The sequence below is a fragment of the Odocoileus virginianus genome, chromosome 6 (genome assembly GCF_023699985.2).
Source record: "Odocoileus virginianus isolate 20LAN1187 ecotype Illinois chromosome 6, Ovbor_1.2, whole genome shotgun sequence".
NCBI classification, from domain to species: domain Eukaryota; kingdom Metazoa; phylum Chordata; class Mammalia; order Artiodactyla; family Cervidae; genus Odocoileus; species Odocoileus virginianus.
The window spans coordinates 86,179,489-86,202,013 of record NC_069679.1 but is presented as its reverse complement, the minus strand read 5'-3'; the positions used below and the strand labels follow the sequence as shown (position 1 = coordinate 86,202,013).

At 48.5% G+C, this 22,525-nt stretch overlaps 1 protein-coding gene across 4 annotated transcripts in view; it reads left to right on the top strand.

Moving 5' to 3' along the window:
• Window positions 1–21,559, top strand: part of KCNK10 (potassium two pore domain channel subfamily K member 10) — a 153,684-nt gene extending 132,125 nt beyond the window's left edge. For all 4 annotated transcript variants that reach the window (XM_070469741.1, XM_070469742.1, XM_070469743.1 and 1 more), the window contains 3 exons: window positions 8,642–8,828; window positions 13,002–13,144; window positions 15,026–21,559. In XM_070469741.1, coding sequence (XP_070325842.1) covers window positions 8,642–8,828; window positions 13,002–13,144; window positions 15,026–15,646 — 951 coding nt within the window. In that variant the 3' untranslated portion in view covers window positions 15,647–21,559. The remainder of the gene's footprint in view (window positions 1–8,641; window positions 8,829–13,001; window positions 13,145–15,025) is intronic.
• Window positions 21,560–22,525: the final 966 nt, after the last annotated feature.

Below are 22,525 nucleotides of genomic sequence, written 5' to 3'. Positions count from 1 at the left end.
TATAGGATTCGACTTCATTGACAGCTTGAGAAATATTCTGCTAAAGAAGAATTCTCAGCTCTGGATGCTTCTGTCAAATTCGCTCAGTGCAGGGCTTCCCAGTTTAAGATTTGTTTCTGGGTGACTTTCTATGAAGCTGTGTTCCATTCTTATTTAAACTTCTCTGTTCCCAGTCTAAGTTGAAAGATCAAGCATCTCTCTCTCTCCTCTCTCTGTTTTCTTTCTGTCTCTCAGAGAGGTACAAACTCAGCTGAAAGCCTTCTTATACCTCCAAGTAGATTCTGACCCCTAAAACCATTATTCCGTCTTGCTTTCTAAACCTCTAAGTCATTTTCTCAACTATGCTCATCCTTCTCAAGACATTCTTAATTTTTCTTGCTTCTCAGTGCCTCCTTTCTAGGTCACACATCTTTCCCCTATATAATTTCTTAATGCTTGTTTCACTATTTTTGTAGATTCATATGGGTGGGCATTCCTACGAGATTTCATTAAAAAGTGTCTAAAAAGAAAGAAAGAAGGAAAGAAAGAGTAACTATTGAGGAGGGGATTGCTCACTACTTCCCCAATAAAACCCAGGAATTTGTACAGTGATTGACGCAGTAACACTCAGGTGCTTTTTTAGGTGTTAATCTAAATCTGGTTGATCTTGGGGGCTTTCTTCAAATCTTCCAACAGGTAAGATAAATGGGGCCACAGGGAACACATGCTTGTTTATTTCTTATCTTGATCCCTGGACAGGTAGACAGTCATTCCAGGAAGCCCATGAATTTCTTCTCTCTGGGCTACACACACCCAAGGTGGGGGCATTTGAAGGCTTTCGTCTCTCCCATCCCCTTTAGATGCTCTTGGATGCTGGTTCCAGGCAACAGTGACATGGCTGGGAGATGCCAGGAGAGACAGAAAGACTGAAGAGCTCCTTCATGAGCCACAGTGGGGCCCAGGACCATTGGACTGACCTACTGTGCCAGGCGGCTGCCTTCTGGCCACTGATCCCAGCTCCCCCCTCTCCAGACCTGCCCCCCACCCTGGGCAGCTCCAGCCGGGACTGGTCTTTCCCAAATCCTCATCCCCTTTTAGGAAAGCCTTCTTAGCAAGAGGCTCACAGTAATCTCTCTCTTGTCCTTTTTTGTTTCACGTGTTCCTTCCTGCTAAGGGGCCACAATCTAAAGCAGGGAATTCACCTTCCATTGAAAAGAATTTGCCACATACTGCATGGTCTGACCGCTCTCTCTGCCTCATAGTGGCATAATTATTGAGCTATCACCAAAATTAAACCAAACAAACGCTTCATACCAGGAGGACTGGAGCGGGGAGAGTGGAGATGATTGGGGTCTTTGAAAGAACCAAGTAAATGGCATCCCCTTTTTTCCACCCAAGGCATGAGTCAACTGAGAAATAAGACAAGCCGGATGACAGATTGAAACCCAGTGTTGCTGCGTCCCCTCAACACTGGAGAATTTGGCCTACATCTGAGGAAAAGTGGGCTTCTCTATACAATCTGAGAATTAGACAGGAGATCACAAGTGGGTGTGCCTTGAGGGCAGCTGCTTCCCAAAAGGAAGAAGAGAGGAAGACGCTGAGTTCTCAGCTCCTGCGTCAGAGTGAGAGGCTCGAGAGGGGTCACGTGTGTTACAGCACGTGGAGCCCCGTGAACAAGGGCGAGAGCATCAGGGATGGGAAGGAAGACTTATTCTATTCGGGGGCTCTTCTGTCTTGACTGTTATGGACTGCTTGGCCAATGGACTGTGACCTTGAACCCTTGTTAGCAAGAGAAGAGCAGATCTCCCTTTCAGCTGTCTGTAGCATTGCTACTATAGCATTATTATTGTACGCTTGTGCATGTGACGGTGGATAGGGCATTTTGGGGTGGGAACATTGCTTTGCTGCTGAAACCTGGGTAAAGCAAATTTAGAAGTTGGCTAGGTGAGCAGCTGGGTGTGGCATCTGTCGGGATTGCCAGGAGTTACACGCTGTTGATGCGGCTCATCAGGAAGTGTCCCTGTCGGCCCCTCCTTTCCACGGGCCTGCCTTTCACACCTCAACTAAAGAGAAGGGCTGTTCTACAGCCAGGGTCACATCTGCATTGGTGTGATCACGTATTTCTAGGACATAGCTTCTGAGGGCTTAGCTAAAAAAGATCCATAGATCTTCTATTATAAGTACAGTTTTCTTTTTTATTTTTTAATTCTAGGATTTATTATTTAGACAGTGTGTAAGGTTTTACAGACACTGAATCATTTGCAAACAACAGTCAGCCTGCAGCATATCTGTGATTTTCTTGCCCAACCTCAGATGAACCTTACTGATTTTCCTTGAACTTCAGACAAATCACAACTTGTACAAAGTCTTGCTTTTGATTTGGTATCAAAGTCCCTGTTGTTGTCATTGTTCAGTTGTTTAGTCGCTCAGTCGTGTCTGACTCTTTCCTCCTCCATAGTCTGCGGCACGCCAGTCTTCCCTGTCCTTCACCATCTCTCGGAGTTTGCTCAAACTCATGTCCATTGAGTCGGTGATGCTGTCCAACCATCTTGTCCTCTGTTGTCCCCTTCTCTTCCTGCCGAGAAGGGGATGACATGCTATGCTAGAGTAAATGTGCTGGAGTTTGACCTATAGCTTAGTGGGTTCAAATAAAATCTGGCTTGAAGTGATTGCTGATATAGTTCTTTTAAATAAGTCTTTTGTCGTTTCTTTTTTATTTAAATTTTTACAATGTTGTGTCATACAACATTGCAAATCAGCCATAATTATTCATATTTCACTTATAATAGCTACAAGAGTATTCCTTTCTTCTCTACCAGGTGATGTTTCTAATCACTGGGATATCATTAGGTAAAAACTTTGCCTTCAGTGGTGAGACCGGGGCTGGGCACCATGGACAGCGCCATGAAGACGTTGGCCAAAGACTCAGATGTTCCCAGCCCGCCCCAGCAAACTAGACTTTGTGTGCCTGGGGAAGGAAACTTCTTTCTCGATCTCTTTTTAACTGCTATATCCCTTGCAATTAGAACAACCTTTGATATGTAAAAGGTTCTTAATAATTATGTGCTGAATGAATTACCTGGTTGAGTTTTGGGTGCAAAATCTTGTGTTCCAATAGAGTATTTTCTTCAAATGTGAAAAGTCACAGAATTTTTGAAAAGAAAAGTTTCAAAGGTTTTAATTAAAGTGATCCTGGAGTGGAGCTGCTGAGAATTTTTTTTATTATTTCTGGATTTTTTCTCTGTCCCAGGTGCACCTGGGACGCAGTGATAAAAACAGTGATAAAATCCAGGGATGAAAACAACTTAATTGCATATACCAAAAGCCTTTTCTAAAACTTTGCCTGGTGATACCAGCAAAGCACTGGAGTGACCAAAAATCTGTTGGATGCTGCATTGCGGCTCAGAAGCAGATGCTAGATATAACTTTTTTGGGGGAGGGGTTAGATACTATCCTTTAGTGTAATCTGTATCCACTTTTTTTTTTGGTGTAGATACTCTCCTGCTTTTGTGTGGGAGATTTTCAGGCGGCTCCATGGAGATTTTACTGCACGATTCTCACTAATGTGTGTTTATAGTATCTCTGCCATGGAGATTATAGGCCAATGCTGTTTAAAAGCTCTCCTCATAGTTTATACAATTGCTGGTATTACATGGTTATTTGTTGTGATGTTGAAACCATTAGTTAGAACTGGACTTTTAGAAAAGGAGTCTTTGTGGAAAACATAATAATATCAGAAAATAAAGTCTGCTCTTTTGTGAGGCAGCTCCTATTATCTCTCCATTTTGAGAAATCATCTTCAGCTCAAGCGTATTACCATGGTGATGTGTTTGCATTTCAACAAAACAAAACGGAACCATAAACTAGAGCTCTGCATGTCTAGCTCCCGTCCTAGGATTTTTATTGCAGCATCTTTATTACTCAGTGAAATCTCCAACGTCCCTGGCTAAAAATCACAGCAAATAAAGTTTCTCAGTCAGACACAACAACCTGGATCGCTAATCTCAGAATTGTAAGAAATTGCATAAAAGCAAAAAGAAGAGTGGATGTTAGAGCAGGAGGGTAAAAAAATAAGAAAAGAAATAGCCCACGGGTGAATGGAGATGTACTTGTTCTCCAAAATAAGACCGTGGAAACCAACAAGCTTGGCAGGGTATCATGCTTAATGGGAACTGGGTGTGTGGCTTCGCCCTCTGAGGTCTGAAACAGATAAACGCTGTCAGAATTGCTAGTATGTACATCCTCTCTCGAAGGAGTGCTCTTAGAACTGGCTCCCCGGTCTCCTGTGTAAGAAACTTATTTTGCTCTTCAGAATAATTGCACATAATTTTGACAACTAAAAGGACTCTCCAGGAGGTGGGGTTTGAGTTCCTCAAAAATTCCTACACTTAGCGCCAGTCAGCCGGATGCAGGAAATAGTTGTGCATAATGTTGTTTGCCTATGGAGAAAGAAAGACCACACCATCTAATCCACAAAGTGAGAAAACAAGATTTGGACAGATACATACAAGTATTCTATCACTTCTGCGCAAATATTGTATCAAGCCATCTCTTCCCAAATAACAATTTTGTTAGCCTAAGAACACATTAACTCAGTCAGATCTGGGCTCTCACCAAGCTTTATGGTAACCGCTCTGCTTATTGGTAAATAAGCCACGGAATTTTTGCCTAGCAACCCCACCATGGAAACACAGCTTGACTCTCTAAGTGGCGGGGAGGTGGGAGGGGCAAGGAACAGAAGGGCGGTCCCTTTGAGGGACCCTCTGCCGCTGGTTCCTGACACCCCAAACATTATCTGCGATTCTTGTCAGTTTCAGAAGGATGATGCAAAAAGGTGGTGGTGTGGGGAACTAACCGAAAGGCAAACAGAAAAGCTTCCAAGATTGTGAGCTGAGACTGTCTGAGGGCTCAATCCTGGGTCAGCACAGAAGAACCAAGAGAAAATGAGGACTTTTTTCTTATTGAAAAAGGGGGTCATCATATTAGACAACGTATCCAGGAAGGGAAACCCAGCAGTGACCACCCAAAGCTAGACAGAGCTTATCTTAAAACCAGATGTGAGGGAACATTCCTCCATAGCGGAGAGCAGCGTTCAATTTGGGACTGCCCACATCTAAGCAAAGACTTGAACTTTTCCATCAGAAATGATTGGTAACAGTCATCAAGCATTTAGCAGGCACTGAGCTGAGGTTTCACACTCTGATTTAATCTTCCAAACACTCCTGTGAGGTGGACTCTCTTATCTCCATTTTTTAGAGGAAGAAACTGATGCACAGAGAAGTTGAGAAACTTGCCCAAGGTCACTCAGTCACTTGGCAGTGGGGATGGAATGTGTCTCAGGCAGGCTGCCCCGAGACTCCAAGTTCTTAAGCACCATTTTACAGCAGTGGTGAATGGGTGTGGAGCTAGTGGGGAGGAGAAACCCAGAGATCACTGGATGACGCGTTGGTGGTTCCATTGTGGAAGCTACGGTTGAAAATGTTCAGTTAAGGCAACTGTTTTTTTAAGTGTCTAGAGGATAGCATAAATGTGGGTCTCCAGAATAACAGATACGATCAAAACCTAACACCCATACCTCTTCCTTTTATAGGGAAGTACAGGTACACACAATTTCATACGCCTACACACACACACACACACACACACACACACACACACACACGACGCTTGATTTTGTAAGTCCCTAAAATACCCTGATGATTTAAGCCTCCAGGGATTTGCTGAGCATCACCCTAGGGTGTCTGGAGGAAGTGGTCCAGGGACACGCTGGTTGGCTTAGGCAGTGAGCAGTGGTGAAATGCTAACTTGCAGATAAACTCTCCGACGGATAATGCCATTAAGACACCACGCTCTAGCGTCTGTTGCACGCGTCCCTCTGCTACCAAACAAACGCTGTCCGGTGCATCTTCCCTTCTGCCCACCTCCTGGAGCCTGGGAACGGCTCCAGCTTCCCACGGACTTGCCACTCTCCTCTGCCAGCCTCAGCCTCATTTGGATTACACTTGCGTTCACATCCTAATTTCTGACTTAACAAGTGTCTCACAAACATTTAATTCACTTTAATTTCATTATGCATTTGAAGAGGACAATTTATTGAGGGGGAAAATGATGTTCCCGTTGCCAGCAATTAGATTAACTTAATGATCTATGATAAAAATCTCCTTTTGGGTTTTGGCTTTTGTCTGTGTTTACAAACAAAAGTAGGCTAATAATAACAACGAAGTTCTTGAATTCTCAGAGGGGTCTTAACTGCCCCCTCCAAGTTCTACAAGATCCAATACATAAGTGCATGAAATGGGTAAAACATTCTTTGTGGTTCTCAGGTAATTTGTCTTGTCACAGTACTTTCATTTGTGGGAAAAAATGTGTATTTTAATATGCAAAAAATCAATGAATTTTATTTTTTTTCTGATGGCTTTTCTAAGGAGATGGGAACTATATTACAGCATGGATGAATTTATTTTTTCCTGTTCCCACTTTATATCCTGAGTACTCTCTTAGAAGTCAGAGAACTTGACTCCTTTCTATGAACAGTTGTATTTCTTTAGCTTTTCCTATGAATATTTAGGGAACAGCTTCCCTGGCGGCTCAGACGGTAAAGAATCTGCCTACAATGCGGGAGACCCACATTTGATCCCTGAGTCAAGAAGATCCCCTGGAGGAGGGCATGGCAACCCACTCCAGTATTCTGGCCTGGAGAATCCCATGGACAGAGGAGCCTGGTGGGCTACAGTCCACGTGGTCACAAAGAGTCGGCACGACTGAGTGACTAACACTTTGATTTCACTTGTACTGATCTCAGTGCGGATGGAGATTTGTGCAGATAAATATTCGTCACTATAGCTCTTCTTTGTCACTTACCTGCCCACGGCTCCACCATACTGAACCCCCCCCCCCCCCGGGACTCAGGGCCTCGGCAGGTGGGACTGGTGCTTGTGAGGCTCAACTGCAGAGGACGGCAGCCTCCCCCCAGCCTGTCCCAGCTCCGTGTCCCTTGGCGTTTCCCAGGGAAGAGGTGGTTCTGAGGTCTGTCTCCATAAGTCAGGAAGGAAGAGGGGAGTGGCAGGATGAGAAGGAGGGTCATAACCAACCTTGCTGTCTCGGAGAACACAGCCATTTCCTGTTTGAGCCGCGTGGTCGCTTGTAGGAGAATCTCTCTTGGCCTGGAAAACCAGGCTGGGGTGTCCCTGTCTTGAGGAAAGGTTAGGAATTCCAGGACGGTGAGAGGATCCCCCGTGATGAGGTTTCATTCTCAGCCTTCCTTCCTGGAAGGGAAACAGGGTGGCCTGTTCTTCACGGAGGTTAGTCTGGTTTCTTTCCTTAGAGGAGCACTCTGGCGACTCTGAACTGGTGAACTGTTGAGTAACTGGAAAAGCGGTTTCCATCCCTGCACGCTGGACTGTGTGCATTCACGCCTGCATTCTCCTCTCAGCTCTGCCCGATCAGCAGCTTCTTACGCACGCTCCTTTTGCATCCATAAAATGCGGTGTCTGAATGCCAAGTGTGCTCTGTGCTCTGGACCTGCTCTGCCCTCTAAATCGCTGGAAGGTGATGACTAGAAAATATTAAAAGATCCCATAGAGATCCATATCGATCTCTGAATGTGTACTTTTGCAGGGATTCAATCCAGGCAGTGTGCAAAGGTCCGGGCACCCTGGTGTTAAACAGACATTTATGAGACATGGGGTTTTGGTCGCGTGATGGTGCTAGGGTCCCCCGATGACAGTCTCCAATGGCAAACGGGGAGCTTTGAGAGGACCTTAACAGACTGTTCAGTTCGCAGGCGATGCCAACGTTGTCTTGAGTGTCATTCAAGGGGACCCCAGCGCCTCCAGTCTACCCCTGGTACCCCATAGGCAGGATTCTTTTGCCCTGATGTCAGGGTCGTTCCCAGTCTAGGTGCATCTCCACCTCCTAACTACTGAATCCTTCCGAGGCTGACTCAAGGCGGAGCTTCTGTTGTCTGTCTTAGACACCGAGCCTGCCATTCGACGGGGACCCCTGCCCGTCCCTCGGTGGTTGCACAGCCAGCAAACATGACGAGCCCAGCGCTGACTCAAACACACGCGATTCAAAAGAAAAATGTGATATGAGTGTACCGCCTCGCGGGGGGACGGGAAGGAGGAGCACATAGGCAGACGGCTGGAGTTCTGTCACAAGTGAGGGTGGGCTCAGCTGTGTTTTTCCTTTCTTCCTAACCTTCTGGTCTGTCTCTGGAGCCAGTTTTTCCAGCATGTGCCCTTTGACTCAGGGGAAGCCAGGTGCAAATCCATCACCGCTGCTGTGGAAGGAACCCCAAACCTGTGCCTCCTAACGGAGGGTCAGTGAAGCCACGTGAGAAACGGTGGCAAAAATGGCCTTTCTTGGGAAGCAGTCTCGTTTACCCCAGTGAGGGGGGCATTTGGGCTGGAGTCAGGGAACCACGCAAAAGATGTTCAAGGGGTCTCTTGCCCAAGGACCGCCGAGACCAGCTGAAAACTTCGGTCCGTGCTTTTTTCTAGGAGAGGGTCCACAGCTTTCATCAGATGCTCCCCAAGCTCCTCACGAACAAAGAAAGGTCCCAAGCCACTGACATTTTTTCTCTCTCTCTGCCTCTTGTCTTCCGAACCCAGGGTGATGGAGCTGACTTCCCTGTCTTTCTTTCTCCTTTGCTCTTCTTTAGAAAAAGCAAGTGAGTCAGACCAAGATCCGGGTCATCTCAACCATCCTGTTCATCTTGGCCGGCTGTGTTGTGTTTGTGACAATCCCCGCCGTCATCTTCAAATACATTGAGGGGTGGACAGCCCTGGAGTCCATTTACTTTGTGGTGGTCACCCTCACCACGGTGGGCTTTGGTGATTTTGTGGCAGGTAAGCACTCTGGAATATCCCAGTCACTGGGGCCCTGGTGGGGAAAATATTGACTGCGGTCAGTGCTCTTCCGAACCACCAGAAAAGATGGAGAAACAAATGGAAAAGGCTCAGCATCACCACTGCTGGGCACAGGCTTGTTCCAAACCTGCAGTCCCCTGTGAGGGAAATAGCAGCCGGCTGCTGCCTTAGGAGAAAGCCAGTATCTCCCCTCCTCCACTCAGGAGGCAGGCTATCTTCATCATCATATGAATTATGAGTGAAATGAATTTCTCATTGGATTTCAGGCTTCTGAATTATATTAAGTCTCCTTGCATCAACTGACGAAGGCTATATTAGCAAGTGGCAAATATGAAGCTCTGGAGAGATAAGCATTGAGTTTAGTCTGCAGGAACCTGCAGATGAAGCTTCCTGATGCTGAGGGCAGAGTCACCATCCCTGGGAAAGTTGCTCCAGGCATGTCCGGATGCAGGACTAAAGACCCAGGTGACCATCTGGAGTTGAAAACCGCTCCAAGGGAATTTAATACTATAATGGATCCTGCATGAATCTATATAGACACAACAGCCTTCATTGTAAAAATAAATGCCAATGAACCATGCTTAAGGAAGCAAAATAAATCACCATCAAATTCTTCTAGGGACAGGGAGCTTAAAAACTGAAATGAAACCTGACTTTTTATGTGTATCGCTCCCCCAGGGTGATGGGAAGGTAGAGATAGAAGGAGGAGGCCACCTTTCTCTTTATGGATGGATTAGTTCTAGGTGGTCAGACAACTGCTGTTTCTACCCCCAGAAGTGAACACTCTGACCCAGTAACTCTGTCGTAACTTAAAGAGGCCAGGGATCCCCTCTCCTGGAATCTGGTAAAAGGGTAAATTCTAGAAAGGATGTTGAAGGTTGGCTGTCTCCACCGTAATTCGAAGGAAACAGACAACCGGAAGAGTTTTGCAGCTATTCCAGCTAGGAAGACGAAGGCCCAAGTCGCCTTTGTAGAAACAGCAGTTTTAAATGTTTTCTTCCTTTTGACAGTCTTGAGGACTACGAATGCCGAGTCAGAGTGATTAAGCATTGCTTACACGAGCCCGAGGCCTGGGGCCCCGCCCGCCTTGGCTTGTCCTCGATGCTCCAGTACTGAGCAGCCCCCAGCCTGGGCAGCGGGCCGCTTGGCACCGCTGGATGGGAGGCCTGAAGCTCTGGATGGACAGCGCACGGGGACGGGACAGTACCGAGGGCGGCTGTCCGGTTCATTCCTTAGCATCGTCCGTAGCTGCTCTGCGGGGAAACGCAGTGAGGTTCCAACCCCAGCTGCAGTTTGGAGCTATTTCACCAACATCTTTCAGCTCCCCAAAGCGTCGTCTGCACTCTGCCGCGCTGCAGAGTCCTCTGTGCTGACTCTGGCCTGTCTGGAGGACACGTGGGGCAAGCCCTGCTCTCTAACCGGTTGCTCCATTCAGTCTGTTAATCTGGGTCACAAATAGCACAGCCTGGGGAACAGGAGATTCAAAAAGCTGCTTATGATTTAAGTTTATTATTTATCCTTATGAGCCACCATGGGCTGTGAGCGCTTAGCACAGACCGGCACTTAGCCTGACGTCCTCTTACCTGGAAAGGCCGCGACCTCCAGAGTCAGGGACATAGCATGGCTTTGTTCTTTTGATTTTTAGTGATCTTTAGCGATGGAAGATCTTAATGAATCTAACGGCCAAGTGTATAAATAAATACAAAGAACGGTTAGAAAGTTTTAAAGTCTATTTTGGTTGTAATTGGGTCAGAGAAAATGGACATGCTTTCCCATGGGTTTTGACAACAGTGGTTGTACATGTAAATATGTCTCCCACAGAGTACCTTTCTAAAATTTTTTAAAAATTTCTATTGGAATATAGTTGATTTACAATGTTGTGTTAGTGTCTGATGTACAGCAAAGCGATTCAGTCACACACGTGTACGTATCTGTTCTTTTCCCATTCACTTTGCTACAGGATATTGAGCTGCATAGCACTGTTTTGATTCCCTTACCTACCGCTGATTACAGAATCATATTTCCTTTGCCCGTAGTCTCTGCAGACTCGGGTCTGTTATAATTCACGGCTCTGACTGCGATTGGACCAGGCCCTTCTAAGCTGCCGTTTCCATAGCTTACAGAGACCAATCTGAAGCACTGCTGCCTTGGAACCCTGGAAGGGTGTCAAAGCCTTTTTGGCAATACTCTGAGAGCGAAAGGGAAGGCTGTCCATCGTTTAAAAAGATAGGTTCACAAGAGCTGATGGTCGCTGTGATTTGACAAGGCATCAGCTTGGAAACAGAATCAGAATGTCAATCACCATGCAGGATTAATGCTGGTTTATTTTGTAGCTGACTCACTTTAGGACAGTCTCCAACCCTGACTGACAGCACCTGCATTCCAGGCCAGCAGCTGATAAAGGAACAGGCAGAAGGGTGTTTCCTGCCTTGTTTGCTAGCGCGCCCTAGTGACAATCTCTTGTGGACGGTGGTGATTGGTTAAGGTAAATATTTACTTTCAGAGAGCTCCAAGGAAAAAGTGGCAGAGTTCTCCTGCCTAGCACAGAGATGAAGTGAACCTCAAAACTCACTTAATGTTGCAGAAACTCCAACAGTATCCTAGGGAAAGCTAGGGAGAAGGGGAGAGCGGCCTGAAAGGGAAAAGCAAGGCAGTGAAACCAGGCCAAGCGGGGCTTGCCACAGAGCCTTCTAGCAAAGTTTGGGATTCTAATTTTCAGAAGTGGCGGTAGCTATGGAGACCTTGTGGACTCCGCTGCAAACGGAGAAGAACCACAAGCCACAGAGCCTGCCCAGCCGCCTTTGGGAGGTATTAGAGATTCCGTAAGAGCTCAGTGCAGATTCAGAGGTGCTACCTGAGGTTCCAACCACAACCCAGGGGCAAAGCCCAGCGACCACCCACCACTGGGTACAGTAATCTCCAATCCATGGCTAATGTTGGTTTTCTTAGAAATGGCCACGAGCCGGCTTCACTGGAAAACGACATCTCACGGACAGGTATTTCATGAAGTGTTTTCACTTCTTTAGGAGAGGCGGCTGGGTTTAGAATCTCTGTTGCTTGGCTACCATGGGCAGGCCTGTAGAAGGTCTAGGATAAATAGGCTATTTACTTGGATAAACGACTGGTCTTTTCAATGGAACAGCCAGTCAATGCAGTCAGGCAACTAGTCAATTTGGTTTGATGGATTTTTTACTATAATCCCTATTTGTAAAATAAAGGGATTGAACTAGCTGGCCTTGAAGGTCCCTTTTTATTCTAGCGCAGTGATTCTAATCGACTTGGTCTAATTGACCCTATGGATCAGCATTATGTAAACACCATCCTTTGGTCAGCCTTAAATCACTATTGCCTGGGTCTAAGTCTCAGGGATACCATTAAGTCTAATTTTACTGCCACATACCTACTCGTCTCTTGGTAAATGCGTATGTGCTTAAGGAGGAAATGGTGCCAACAGTTCCAAAGCATTTGAGATTATTTAATGGTATTTTATTATTACTAAATTTAAGGCAGTTTAAGAAAAACTTGACAAAATCAACTGTACCCCAATAAGAAAATAAAAAAAAAACCCCACAAAACTTGAAACTGGGCCTGCTCTGTTGTCCTCTAATTCAAGTCATTCATCGTCAAGCTCAGGTTTAAACTGGATGGATCAGGCTGGTCACTGACATATTTTTTGTTATTACGTGTTATGTATTAAGGGCTTCCCCTGTAGCTCAGCTGGTAAAGAATCTGCCTGCAATGCAGGAGACCCCAGTTTGATTCCTGGGTTGGGAAGATCCTCTGGAGAAGGGATAGGCTACCCACTCCAGTATTCTTGCCTGGAGAATCCATGGATGGACAGAGGAGCCTGGTGGGCTACAGTCCATGGGGTAGCAAAGAGTTGAACCAGATGGAGTGACTCATCACAGCACGTGATGTATTGAGATTATTGGTCAAGATTCAAAATAAGTGAAGCCACAGGTCAGGCTCCTTTGGGGAAGAGACATGACTTTTCCTTGCCCTCCCACCCTGTCACATCGTGTATATAGCAGGCCGGGCAGCTGAGTGTTGGATGGCGATGCAGCCGCATCTCTGCTACACGGACTGGGATGTGTTTGCTCTGTGATGGCCGTTTGCCAGATCCTGGTTAAGGTAATGCTTGGCTGTTTTCAGGGGGAAACGCTGGCATCAATTACCGGGAGTGGTATAAGCCCCTGGTGTGGTTTTGGATCCTTGTTGGCCTTGCCTACTTTGCAGCTGTCCTCAGCATGATCGGAGACTGGCTACGCGTTCTATCCAAAAAGACAAAAGAAGAGGTAGGATTCCTTCCATATTCTCTGAATGTTCCTGAGGTCAGGAGCATTCTCGTGTCTAGAATTACCTGTCTCTGTTCTATGGGCTAGACCATCTCCTACTAGGTGGAGGCCTCCTAGACGTCCTCGTTTTGAATCCTTGAATGGTTTTAAATGCCACATTAAATGGGATAGCAGTTATTTCTGGATCCTCTTTCAGCAGGTGAGGAAAATCTGGTGACTCATTTACCAGCCCCGGCTCCTGGAAAAATTAGTAAACGGCAACTTATTTTTAAAAAGAAATGAAACGGGAAAAAAATATCCAGACATAGTCAGCATAGGTAGACTGCAGGTGGGGGAGGTGTACAATTGCCCCCAGTCGGTAGCTACATGCTTTTTCCTCAATTCCATGTGAGACAGAAGTTACTGAACTGTGGCTGGCTGTGAGGGGTGAAGTCTCGGGGTCCCTTTCACTCATGTCCCCTCCGGGTTGTCAGAACTGTAGAAACAAATATATCTCTGCGGCCAGGGGCACACACTCAACAGCCTTTCCCTTCTCAGATAAATGTGCATGGAAGCCTACACACAGGCAAGAAAAAGGATGCCTAAGGAGCAAAGGTAGATTCTGCAATTAAAAAAAAAAAATGCCCATGTGGTTCTGGAAAGAGAGGAAAAGAGATAAGAAACAGAAAGGGTAAAGAGAAGAAAAGCAGTAAAGAAAGGAAAGGAGATAAAACCCCAAAAAACAGAGGGACAGCTTTTTAAGGGCGATAGTTCCCTGCCCAGGGTGCAGTCATTCCATGCGGGGGTCCTGGGAGAGCCTCCTTAGATGGCACCATCTCCCACACCATTCCCTGGGGGCAGTGGTTTAATTTTCCTAGCTTGCAGAAGCGGTGTCAATGCACTCTCCAGTCTGATTGCCCAGAGAGCTAACTGACCTGTTGAAAATCAGCCAAATCAGCCATAACAGAAGAGAACGCAACAACATAATATTGACAGTTCTCAATGCAAAAATCCGAGTTACTCCTCCGTACAGGAAAGCATGAGTCTTGTACTAACAGTCCTGCTGAAACAAAGCCCAGAGAGTTGGTCTTGATCCTCACGCAAGACTTCACTCCGAGAAAGCACGATCCGTGGGCTTTGGCAGGAGATGCCCCCTTGCAGTTGGTTATCAGGTCCCCTGCGTTGGGGGCGAGGGGTCGTCTGCTCAAACCAGAGCAAGCCGGGCAGTACAAGGCCATAGACGGCACTGCCCAGATATGGGGTGACACAGACTTTCCCTTTTAGAGCCAGGCCATTTCCAGGCTAGTGGGGACGAGTGGGGCACCCTAACCCACACGGAGGTCTTGGAGGGACAGGGCAGGGTAGAGGACCAGCTGATGCCTGCTTTGTGCCCGTCTGACCTAGACACGACTGCTCCCGAGTCAGGCAGGAAACGAGGCCCATCCGCCTCCCTTTCCTTCCCCAATCCAGGTCTCCGGCGGCTGCCGTGGGCTTGCCCAGCATATGCGCCTCCCGGAGCTACCTTAGTCCCGAGCCTTTCCTCCCGAGACGCGCGTCCGGGCAGCGGGAAGGGCGAGGGTGGAAGTAGCCTCTCCTCGCCCTGGCGGGGCGAACGCGCGGCCTCCGCCTCCGGGCCTCCTTCCCACGGGGACCCCCGAGGGCTGCGGGGGCGGGGGCGGGGGGTGGTGGTGGTGGGGCCGTGGGGGTTGGGAGCGGGCGGAGGCGGGTGCTGGGCGCGGGGGTGGCGGTGGGGGGGCGGCCTGGGGGACGCGGGCGATGGGAAGGCGGGTGGAGGCGGGTGCCTGGGCGTGAGGGTTGGGGGCGATGCGAGGGTGGGGGCGATGCGAGGGTGGGGGCGCGGGCTGTGTCTCAGCTCCCGGTGGTTGCCCGTCTCTCCGCCAGGTGGGCGAGATCAAAGCGCACGCGGCTGAATGGAAGGCCAACGTGACGGCCGAGTTCCGGGAGACGCGGCGGCGGCTGAGCGTGGAGATCCACGACAAGCTGCAGCGCGCCGCCACCATCCGCAGCATGGAGCGTCGGCGCCTGGGCCTGGACCAGCGGGCGCACTCGCTCGACATGCTCTCGCCCGAAAAGCGCTCCGTGTTCGCCGCGCTCGACGCAGGCCGCTGCAAGGCCTCGTCCCAGGAGAGCATCGACCACCGGCCCAACAACCTGCGGCTGCAGGCGTCGGAGCCGCTGCAGAAGCGCGGGCAGGGCGCCTCCGAGGACAACATCGTAAACAAGCTGGGCTCTGCCTCCAGGCTCACCAAGAGGAAGAACCGGGACCTTCGGAAGGCCCTGCCCGAGGACGTGCACAGGATCTACAGGACCCTCCGCCACTACTCCCTGGACGAGGAGAAGAAGGAGGACGACACGGAGAAGGGGTGCAACTCGGACCACTCCAGCACCGCCGTGCTCACCGACTGCGCCCAGCTGCCGGCCGGCGCGGGGGACGGCGTGGGCCCCGCCGACGCCAAAGACGCGGAGCGCGACAGCAGCGCGCTGCTGGAAGCCAGAAACTAAGCGCGAAGGACGCACTGGACGTGACCCAGCCTTGTCTTTTGTTTTTAAATATATTCACCCTGAGACACGTGCCTTAAAACAAGACTTCTCGTTAGATCGAAATTACATAGCATCGAAGAAGATATTTCACTGTGCCATAAACGACCGAGAAAGCTCGCTCTGCCAAAAGGGAATCAAAAGAACAAGGACTTGGCTTTTGATCATAGCCGCAGGACACCCAGGGCGCCTTCGCGGGCGCGGGAGGTCACGGCCACTGAGGTCCAGGGCACGTGCTGGCGATGGATGCGGTGGCCCCGGGCAGCGCCGCTGCGCTCCGGAGGGCGCGCAAGGGCAGCTATTCCGTAGACCAGCCGTCTGAAAGCAACAGGTGTGTCTTTTAAAGGAAGTCGTTTCCTGAACCCACTGTCGGGACTGGACTGGGAGGTGGACTGGTCCTTGTCACTTGGGGTCGGAGTGGACATGTTGGAATGTTGCTCTGAGCTCCGATTTTGAGACAAAACCGTTCAGTGCATCCCTAGTCTTTTCTAAGCTCCAGATGAATGTCCCTGGGACCCGAGAGCACCTAGAATTTGTTGGAAGCAGATGAGAGCACACGTATCAAAAGGTGCAATTGCTTTCCTCATTATAAGAGAAAAAACAAAAAACAGTCACATCACACTGTGGATATCACTTTAACCAATGGCAGAAGCCTGCTGAATTTTGTCTTTCTCACAGGTAGTCCAATCGGACTCGCAAGCATTGGTGAACACTCAACCTCAGCCGCTGCGTGGTGACGGGCAAAAACCATGCCTTTTCCTCAGTGCACGGTGCACTAAACAGGCACCGAAAGGGTGCAATGGTGACAATAAACTGGTTTTGAAATGTTCATGTTCACTTTTCTAGTGGAACTTCTGTTACAATTGGTTTTGATAAAAGGGGGAAAAATACCAAAACTATTGCCTTGCATGATGCCAGTGGCTTATTGTCCTGTCTCGCTGATCCTGAATGTTTGTGAACATAGACATCCTGCATGTCTGAGACATACCAAGGAGGACCATGGCATCGTTCCTTCTCAGGGCTTCTCGTCCCTTTGGGTGTCTTAGGGTAGACAGTGACACCAGGTCCTATCCTGCTATTTGCAAACAAAAGGAAAAGGAATCCCTCAAACCAACCCTTGTACGAGACAATTGAATTGTTTTCATTGCTTGCAGCTTAAGTGCCATTACTGCCATTTTTTTAAAATAATACTTAAAAGAAGTATTTAAAAGACTTTGCTTTTATGTTTGGGTGTTCCTTTTTTCTGAAAGCATCGCTCTTTTTCCTTGCTCATTTCTTCACTTGTACATGCTAGCCACTAAAATTACAATGCTACTGTGATTGATTGTTTCTAGGCAAACAGTAACCAACATGTGGTGATAATTATGATTTTTTTTCATGAGGTTAGAACACCCGGCAAAGGAAAGTGGGGATCTGATGGGTCATAGATTTGGGGAGGAAGACTCTGAATGGATTTTTAGCAGCAAGGGAAAAGTATGTACTACACCAAACACCCCACATGTGCCTCAGCCTTTTTCAGAGTTGGCTGGCTGTTATCCTGGTTCAAACCTAGCTATTTGTGTCACACATTTCAGTGTTTGGCCCTGGCAACACCTGGAAGTTGCTGCTTATGGGCCTCCTGGACTCTCAGTACCACTGTTTGGGGATGTCACATAGCTAACACGCAGGGTGGATTTGTCAAAAGGTCACAGGACCAACAGAGACTTCCAGAAACCATCAAATGCTTTTCTGACTTCCAGGGAAAAATGATAGCACCACATCCTTGACTGCTTCTGCCACGGCAGACCTCTTGCTGCTATTTCCCCCAAATGCACAGCTCTCCTCTGTCTAGGGCACATGAAGCCCCCGTGTGCCCCTCCCCACCCCCAGCTGTGGCTCTGATTAGAGCAGTGGCATTGCTTTTGGGAAAGGAGCCAAATAAGAATCAGGTCTGATTAGCGCCGCCCCCCACCCTGCCCTGTCCGAGGTGTGTTTGGGTTAATGCTGCCGCAGGGCTGTGGCTCACTGGTGATGCCCTGTGTCCATAGAGTAATAAACAGACGCTTGGGCAGCGATGTATATGCGGGGGTGGGCCTTGGTTCTCACTGCGGGAGTCATTCCAGCGTGACAAGATGTGTGCTAAGGAATTGGTAGGTAACTGGGCTTCCCTGGTGGCTGGGACAGAAAGAATCTGCTTGCACTGTGGGAGACTTGGGTTCAATCCCTGGGTTGGGAAGATCCCCTGGAGGAGGGCCTGGCAACCCACTCCAGTATTCTTGCCCAGAGAATCCCATGGACAGAGGAGTCTGGTGAGCTACAGTCCTGGGGTTGCAGAGAGTCCGACTAAAGCACAGCACAGCGCGGGGAACTGGGATTTTCTTATGTTGACATGTTGAAAGCTTCCTGATTAAACTGTCCAGGGATCTTACTCATTTGGGTTTCTACCCTCTGTTACTTGGTACCTTCTTTTTAATAGTGGGTTAAAATTCTAGACTCTACAGGCAGAGCTGGCCAAGAGGCTTCCCTGTCATTTATCCAGTGCGTCCCATGGGCCAGACACTAGATGAGGCACTTTAGGGGCATGAGCTCACTGAACTGCCCCAGCAATGCTCTGAGGGAAGTGTTTGCACACCCATTGGAGATGACACAGAGGCTCAGGGAAGCCAAGTGAGTAACTTACTTAAGAGCACACGGCAAGAAGGTGGCAGAGCTGGTGGTCAAAGTCTATTTGACCAAAGTCTGCTTTTGACTTTGCTGCAGTGTCCATGCTGTGTGCTTTGTGAGTGTGTGTCTGTGTGTGCGTGTGCGCGCATGCATGTGTGCCTGTCTAGTTCCCTGGACATAGCGTTCAGAGGTAGGGAGAAGCTCGTTACTGCCAAGATGGGATGAGGTCTCTGTGTGGACACGGCCTAACGTTGTCCTACGGATGATCATTGTACATCATTTTGGTTTTGGTTTTGGGGATTCGCCTCGTGGCACCCTTTCTGTATCGTTAAAAATGCCCTCTGAAAGCACCCTTTTGCACTTTACTTGCTTGTCTTGCAGGAACTCGGCATATAGCTGGAATGAAACAGTTCAAAGCTCTATGCTGCACACTCTCCCAAATGGAACCACACTCTGCCCTACACCAGATGTTGGTACATGTGTGTATAGACACTCAGTTGCGCTGATTCTTTACCACTGAGCCCCCTGGGAAGCCCAGGCCCTTGGCCAGACACGTCAGGTCCCAGTCACACAGGGGGAGCGAGAACAGCCCTCGCCCGGGAGTCCCCCGAGCACAGATGGGACTGAGGCCCTGATGAGTACAATCAAAGAAGAGCCCTCTCTTAGTGGAGACTGACCCTTCAGAGGTGTGGGCACACTGTCTGACAAGCTACAGTCTACTCTCCAGGCTTCCCAGGTGGCGCTAGTAGTAAAGAACCCACCTGCCAATGCAGGAGAAACAAGAGATGCAGATTCCGTCCCTGGGTTGGGAAGATCCCCTGGAGGAGGGCATGGCAACCCACTCCAGGATTCTTGCCTGGAGAATTCCATGGGCTACAGTCCATAGGGTCACAAAGAGTCAAGAGGTGACTGAATTGACTTAGCATGTACACGTGCATGCAACCTGCTCTCGAGAGGCGAGGTTTGGGATGGCATCCAGGGTTGGGCTCCACTTCCTGTGTACAAGCTGAGATTTGGGAGGAGGAGGCCAGTTGTTTTGGAGTTGTTTGAAAGCTACCTTTTTAAAATGGGGTCCAGTAACACGGGAATTCGCGTGGATAAGGCCAACTTGCTACAAATTCTACACACACATCAGAACAGCCCTGCCCTGCCCACCTGTACTTCGGTGGGCCACCCCGCCCTAAACCTGGAGAAAACGTTTTGATCTTGCACATGGATAGACCACAGGGACAGTGGCTTTGATGGGCATTGTCTGTTGATTTTTCTGGTAACTGGGTGTTGAATGTTTCCCCCACAGCGGATCTGGAAGTTTTTACTGGTGAGAACCAAGGGACAACTTGGAGAGACTTCAGCTCAATGCCCAGTTGGAACCCAGTGGCGACCCTAGGACTTTGCTTTGGGGCAAGGCCCTTATGTGTGTGTAGATAGGGCTGTTCCTGACCTGCAGCTGAGGTGGTGGGACTGCCTGTGCTCCCCTGACCCGGCCTGTGATCTTGGGCCCTTCAGACCCTGTGCCTACATTTCTGTTACCTCATCAGCACATCGAGGGAGTGGAACCTAGAGTGTCAATCTTGAAGGTCCCTTTTAGTTCGGCAGTGCTCTGACCAAATGCTCAGCAGTCTACGAGTTAATTAAGTACTCTCAGAACTTCACTAGCTGGATTTGTAAATACTGATGGATGGGCCCCGCTTTTTTTAGGCAAGATGAGAGCTTAGTCTCTTGCCCCTTGGGATTTGTTTCCTGGGTGATGGATGGAGAGACCAGATATATTTGGGAGCCTGGTGTCCAAATGAGGGTCACCCTGTGTGTCGGCTCACTGTCACCTTACCTCACACTGTCACCTGCGTGGGGTGGGGGTGGGGGGGTGGCTCATCACATATGGGCATTTTTTTGCATGGTGTTAAGACTAAAGAATTTTAAGCTATTACTATCTGCAGTCAATTGCACTAAAGGTTTCATTTGATTACTTTATGAATTCTTACACTATAAACAGGTTATTTCTTACTCAGATCCCTACAGACACACAGACAGACAGACACACAGAGCACACATAGAAGCAATGGCTGCTTTGGGTTCTGTGGGGATTGTTCCACGTTGAAAGTCCTAGTTGGACTAGATATTAGCAAACCACCCCTTGCTTCCCTCCCTCTGAGATGATGCTTCCTGGCTGAGTTGATGCTGCTTGTCTATTTGTGAGCTTAGTTTCGGGGGTTAGTGAGAATGTGGCCGGAATTTGGTGGGGCAGGTGTTTACCCACTGTTTTGGGTAAGAATGTAGACCATTTCGATGTGTTCTACAGTCTCTAACCCATAGGAAAGCAAACAAACATGCAGAGACTCTCTTAAAAAAAAAGGGTTAAAAACGCCAGCACTGCATCTCATGTCTGTGCTTCCTACATCCCCCTTAGGTTTTAAGGGGACGGGGCTGACCCCTCCTCGCGGTTCCCATGCGAATTGTGTGCAAAAGCAGTGACCGCAGGAGCGGAGGGAGCTCTCGGCAGCAGTGAGTGCAAGAGGTAGCTAGTAAATGGCCTTAAAAACGGCAACTCCCGGAAACAAAGGTGATTTTTAAAATTTGGCTTTCTGGATGCTGTGAATGCTGCGTATGGAAACTCTGCAGTAGCATGCTAACTCCAGGGCGTAAATAAAGTCCCGTCCTCCGTCCTTGCGCGAGGAACCCACTACTTCGTGCTTACTCCACCACCCGCCCACCGGAAGTCCATGGGAACTCCAGCACCCCACGGCGGTCCCGAGCCACGTGACATCGGTGCCGTGGCGAGGGGGAGAAATCAGGGGTGTCTCTGATTTTACCGAAAGCGGGTCTTTTTTTTTTTTTTTTTCCCACAGCTGCCTAGGAGATCTGGAATCTTTCTCTTCTCGGTTCTTAAAGTAGTTCCGTATGCATTACAAAAAAAAAAACAAACAAAAAACAAAAACAACAACAAACAGCCACAAAACTCCTTGCGAGCGCTTCCACTCTGTCTGCACGGCAGTCCCATGTTGTCCGGGACAACGGCGAAGCGTTCCCTCTGCCATCGGGGCGCCGAGCTTGAAGTGAAACACGCAGCCGTGCCCAGAAGTGTTGTGCAAAAACCCACCGACATGCCAGCCTCCGGCTTCTCACCCATCCCAGCGTCATAGGCAGGGGACCCCGAGGTAACGATAAACCCCTGTGTGGAGGTGTTTCACCTGTTTCTCTCTCTGTAGGATTTCATGGTGCTTTAAAAAAGAAAAAGGCATTTTACAGAAAATAAAGCAGGGTTGGGGGAGGAGGGAATTTCGTCATGTTCTTACTAGGAAAAGTACAAAAGCAACTTTGCTTGTAACATTTCAATAAGCTGTGCTGCCGCTGTCTTTATTTGGTGATGTAAGTTTTTTTGTTTTTGTTTTTTCCAACGATGGAGAAAATTGCAACAAAGACCTTCTGGAAGATCTAATACAATGTCTCTCCTGTTTTATTTGTGGGGCCAAACGTGGTTCATTGAAGCTGGGTTGGGAGGTACGCTCCAGACCACAGGTCATCTGGGGATAGGTTTCTGGCCAGGCTGGCATTCATCAGGGAAGAGCTAATGCAAACTTAACTGTCTCGCAGGTGGGGGAGCCCACAGCAAGCCAAGAGGAGGAAACTTGACCCAGTATGGGTCAAGCAAATATGTATTGCATATTTGCTTCCAAATATCTGATCCTGATTGCATGTTGCTGGGGATTGGACAGCATGTCACCATTTCTAGGTGAAACACTGAGTTTGGGCATTGTGCCATGTCTGCCCATATGAAATGGACAACTGCTTGGTATCCAGATTTCATGCTGTATTTGGTTTTGCACTTACTTTGTGTCCACTAACCATGGGCTTGTCAAAATGGGTAGAGCTAAAATGCCCACCACTTTTGAGCACCAGCTTAGTAGTAGCAGTAGTTTAGTTGCTAAGTTGCGTCCTACTCTTGTGACCCCACAGACCATAGCCCACCAGGCTCCTCGTCCATGGGATTCTGCAGGCAAGAATACTGGAATGGGTTGCCAGTTCCTTCTCCAGGGGATCTTCCCGACCCAGAAATCGAACCCGGGTCTCCTGCATTGCAGGCAGACTGTTTACTGACTGAGCTATGAGGGAAGGTACCTGGTTATGTACCATGTACTCTGCTAGGCAGTTTGCAAACATGCCATTGGGTCTTCTAAAGTTGGGTTTCTTCATTTTGTCGAT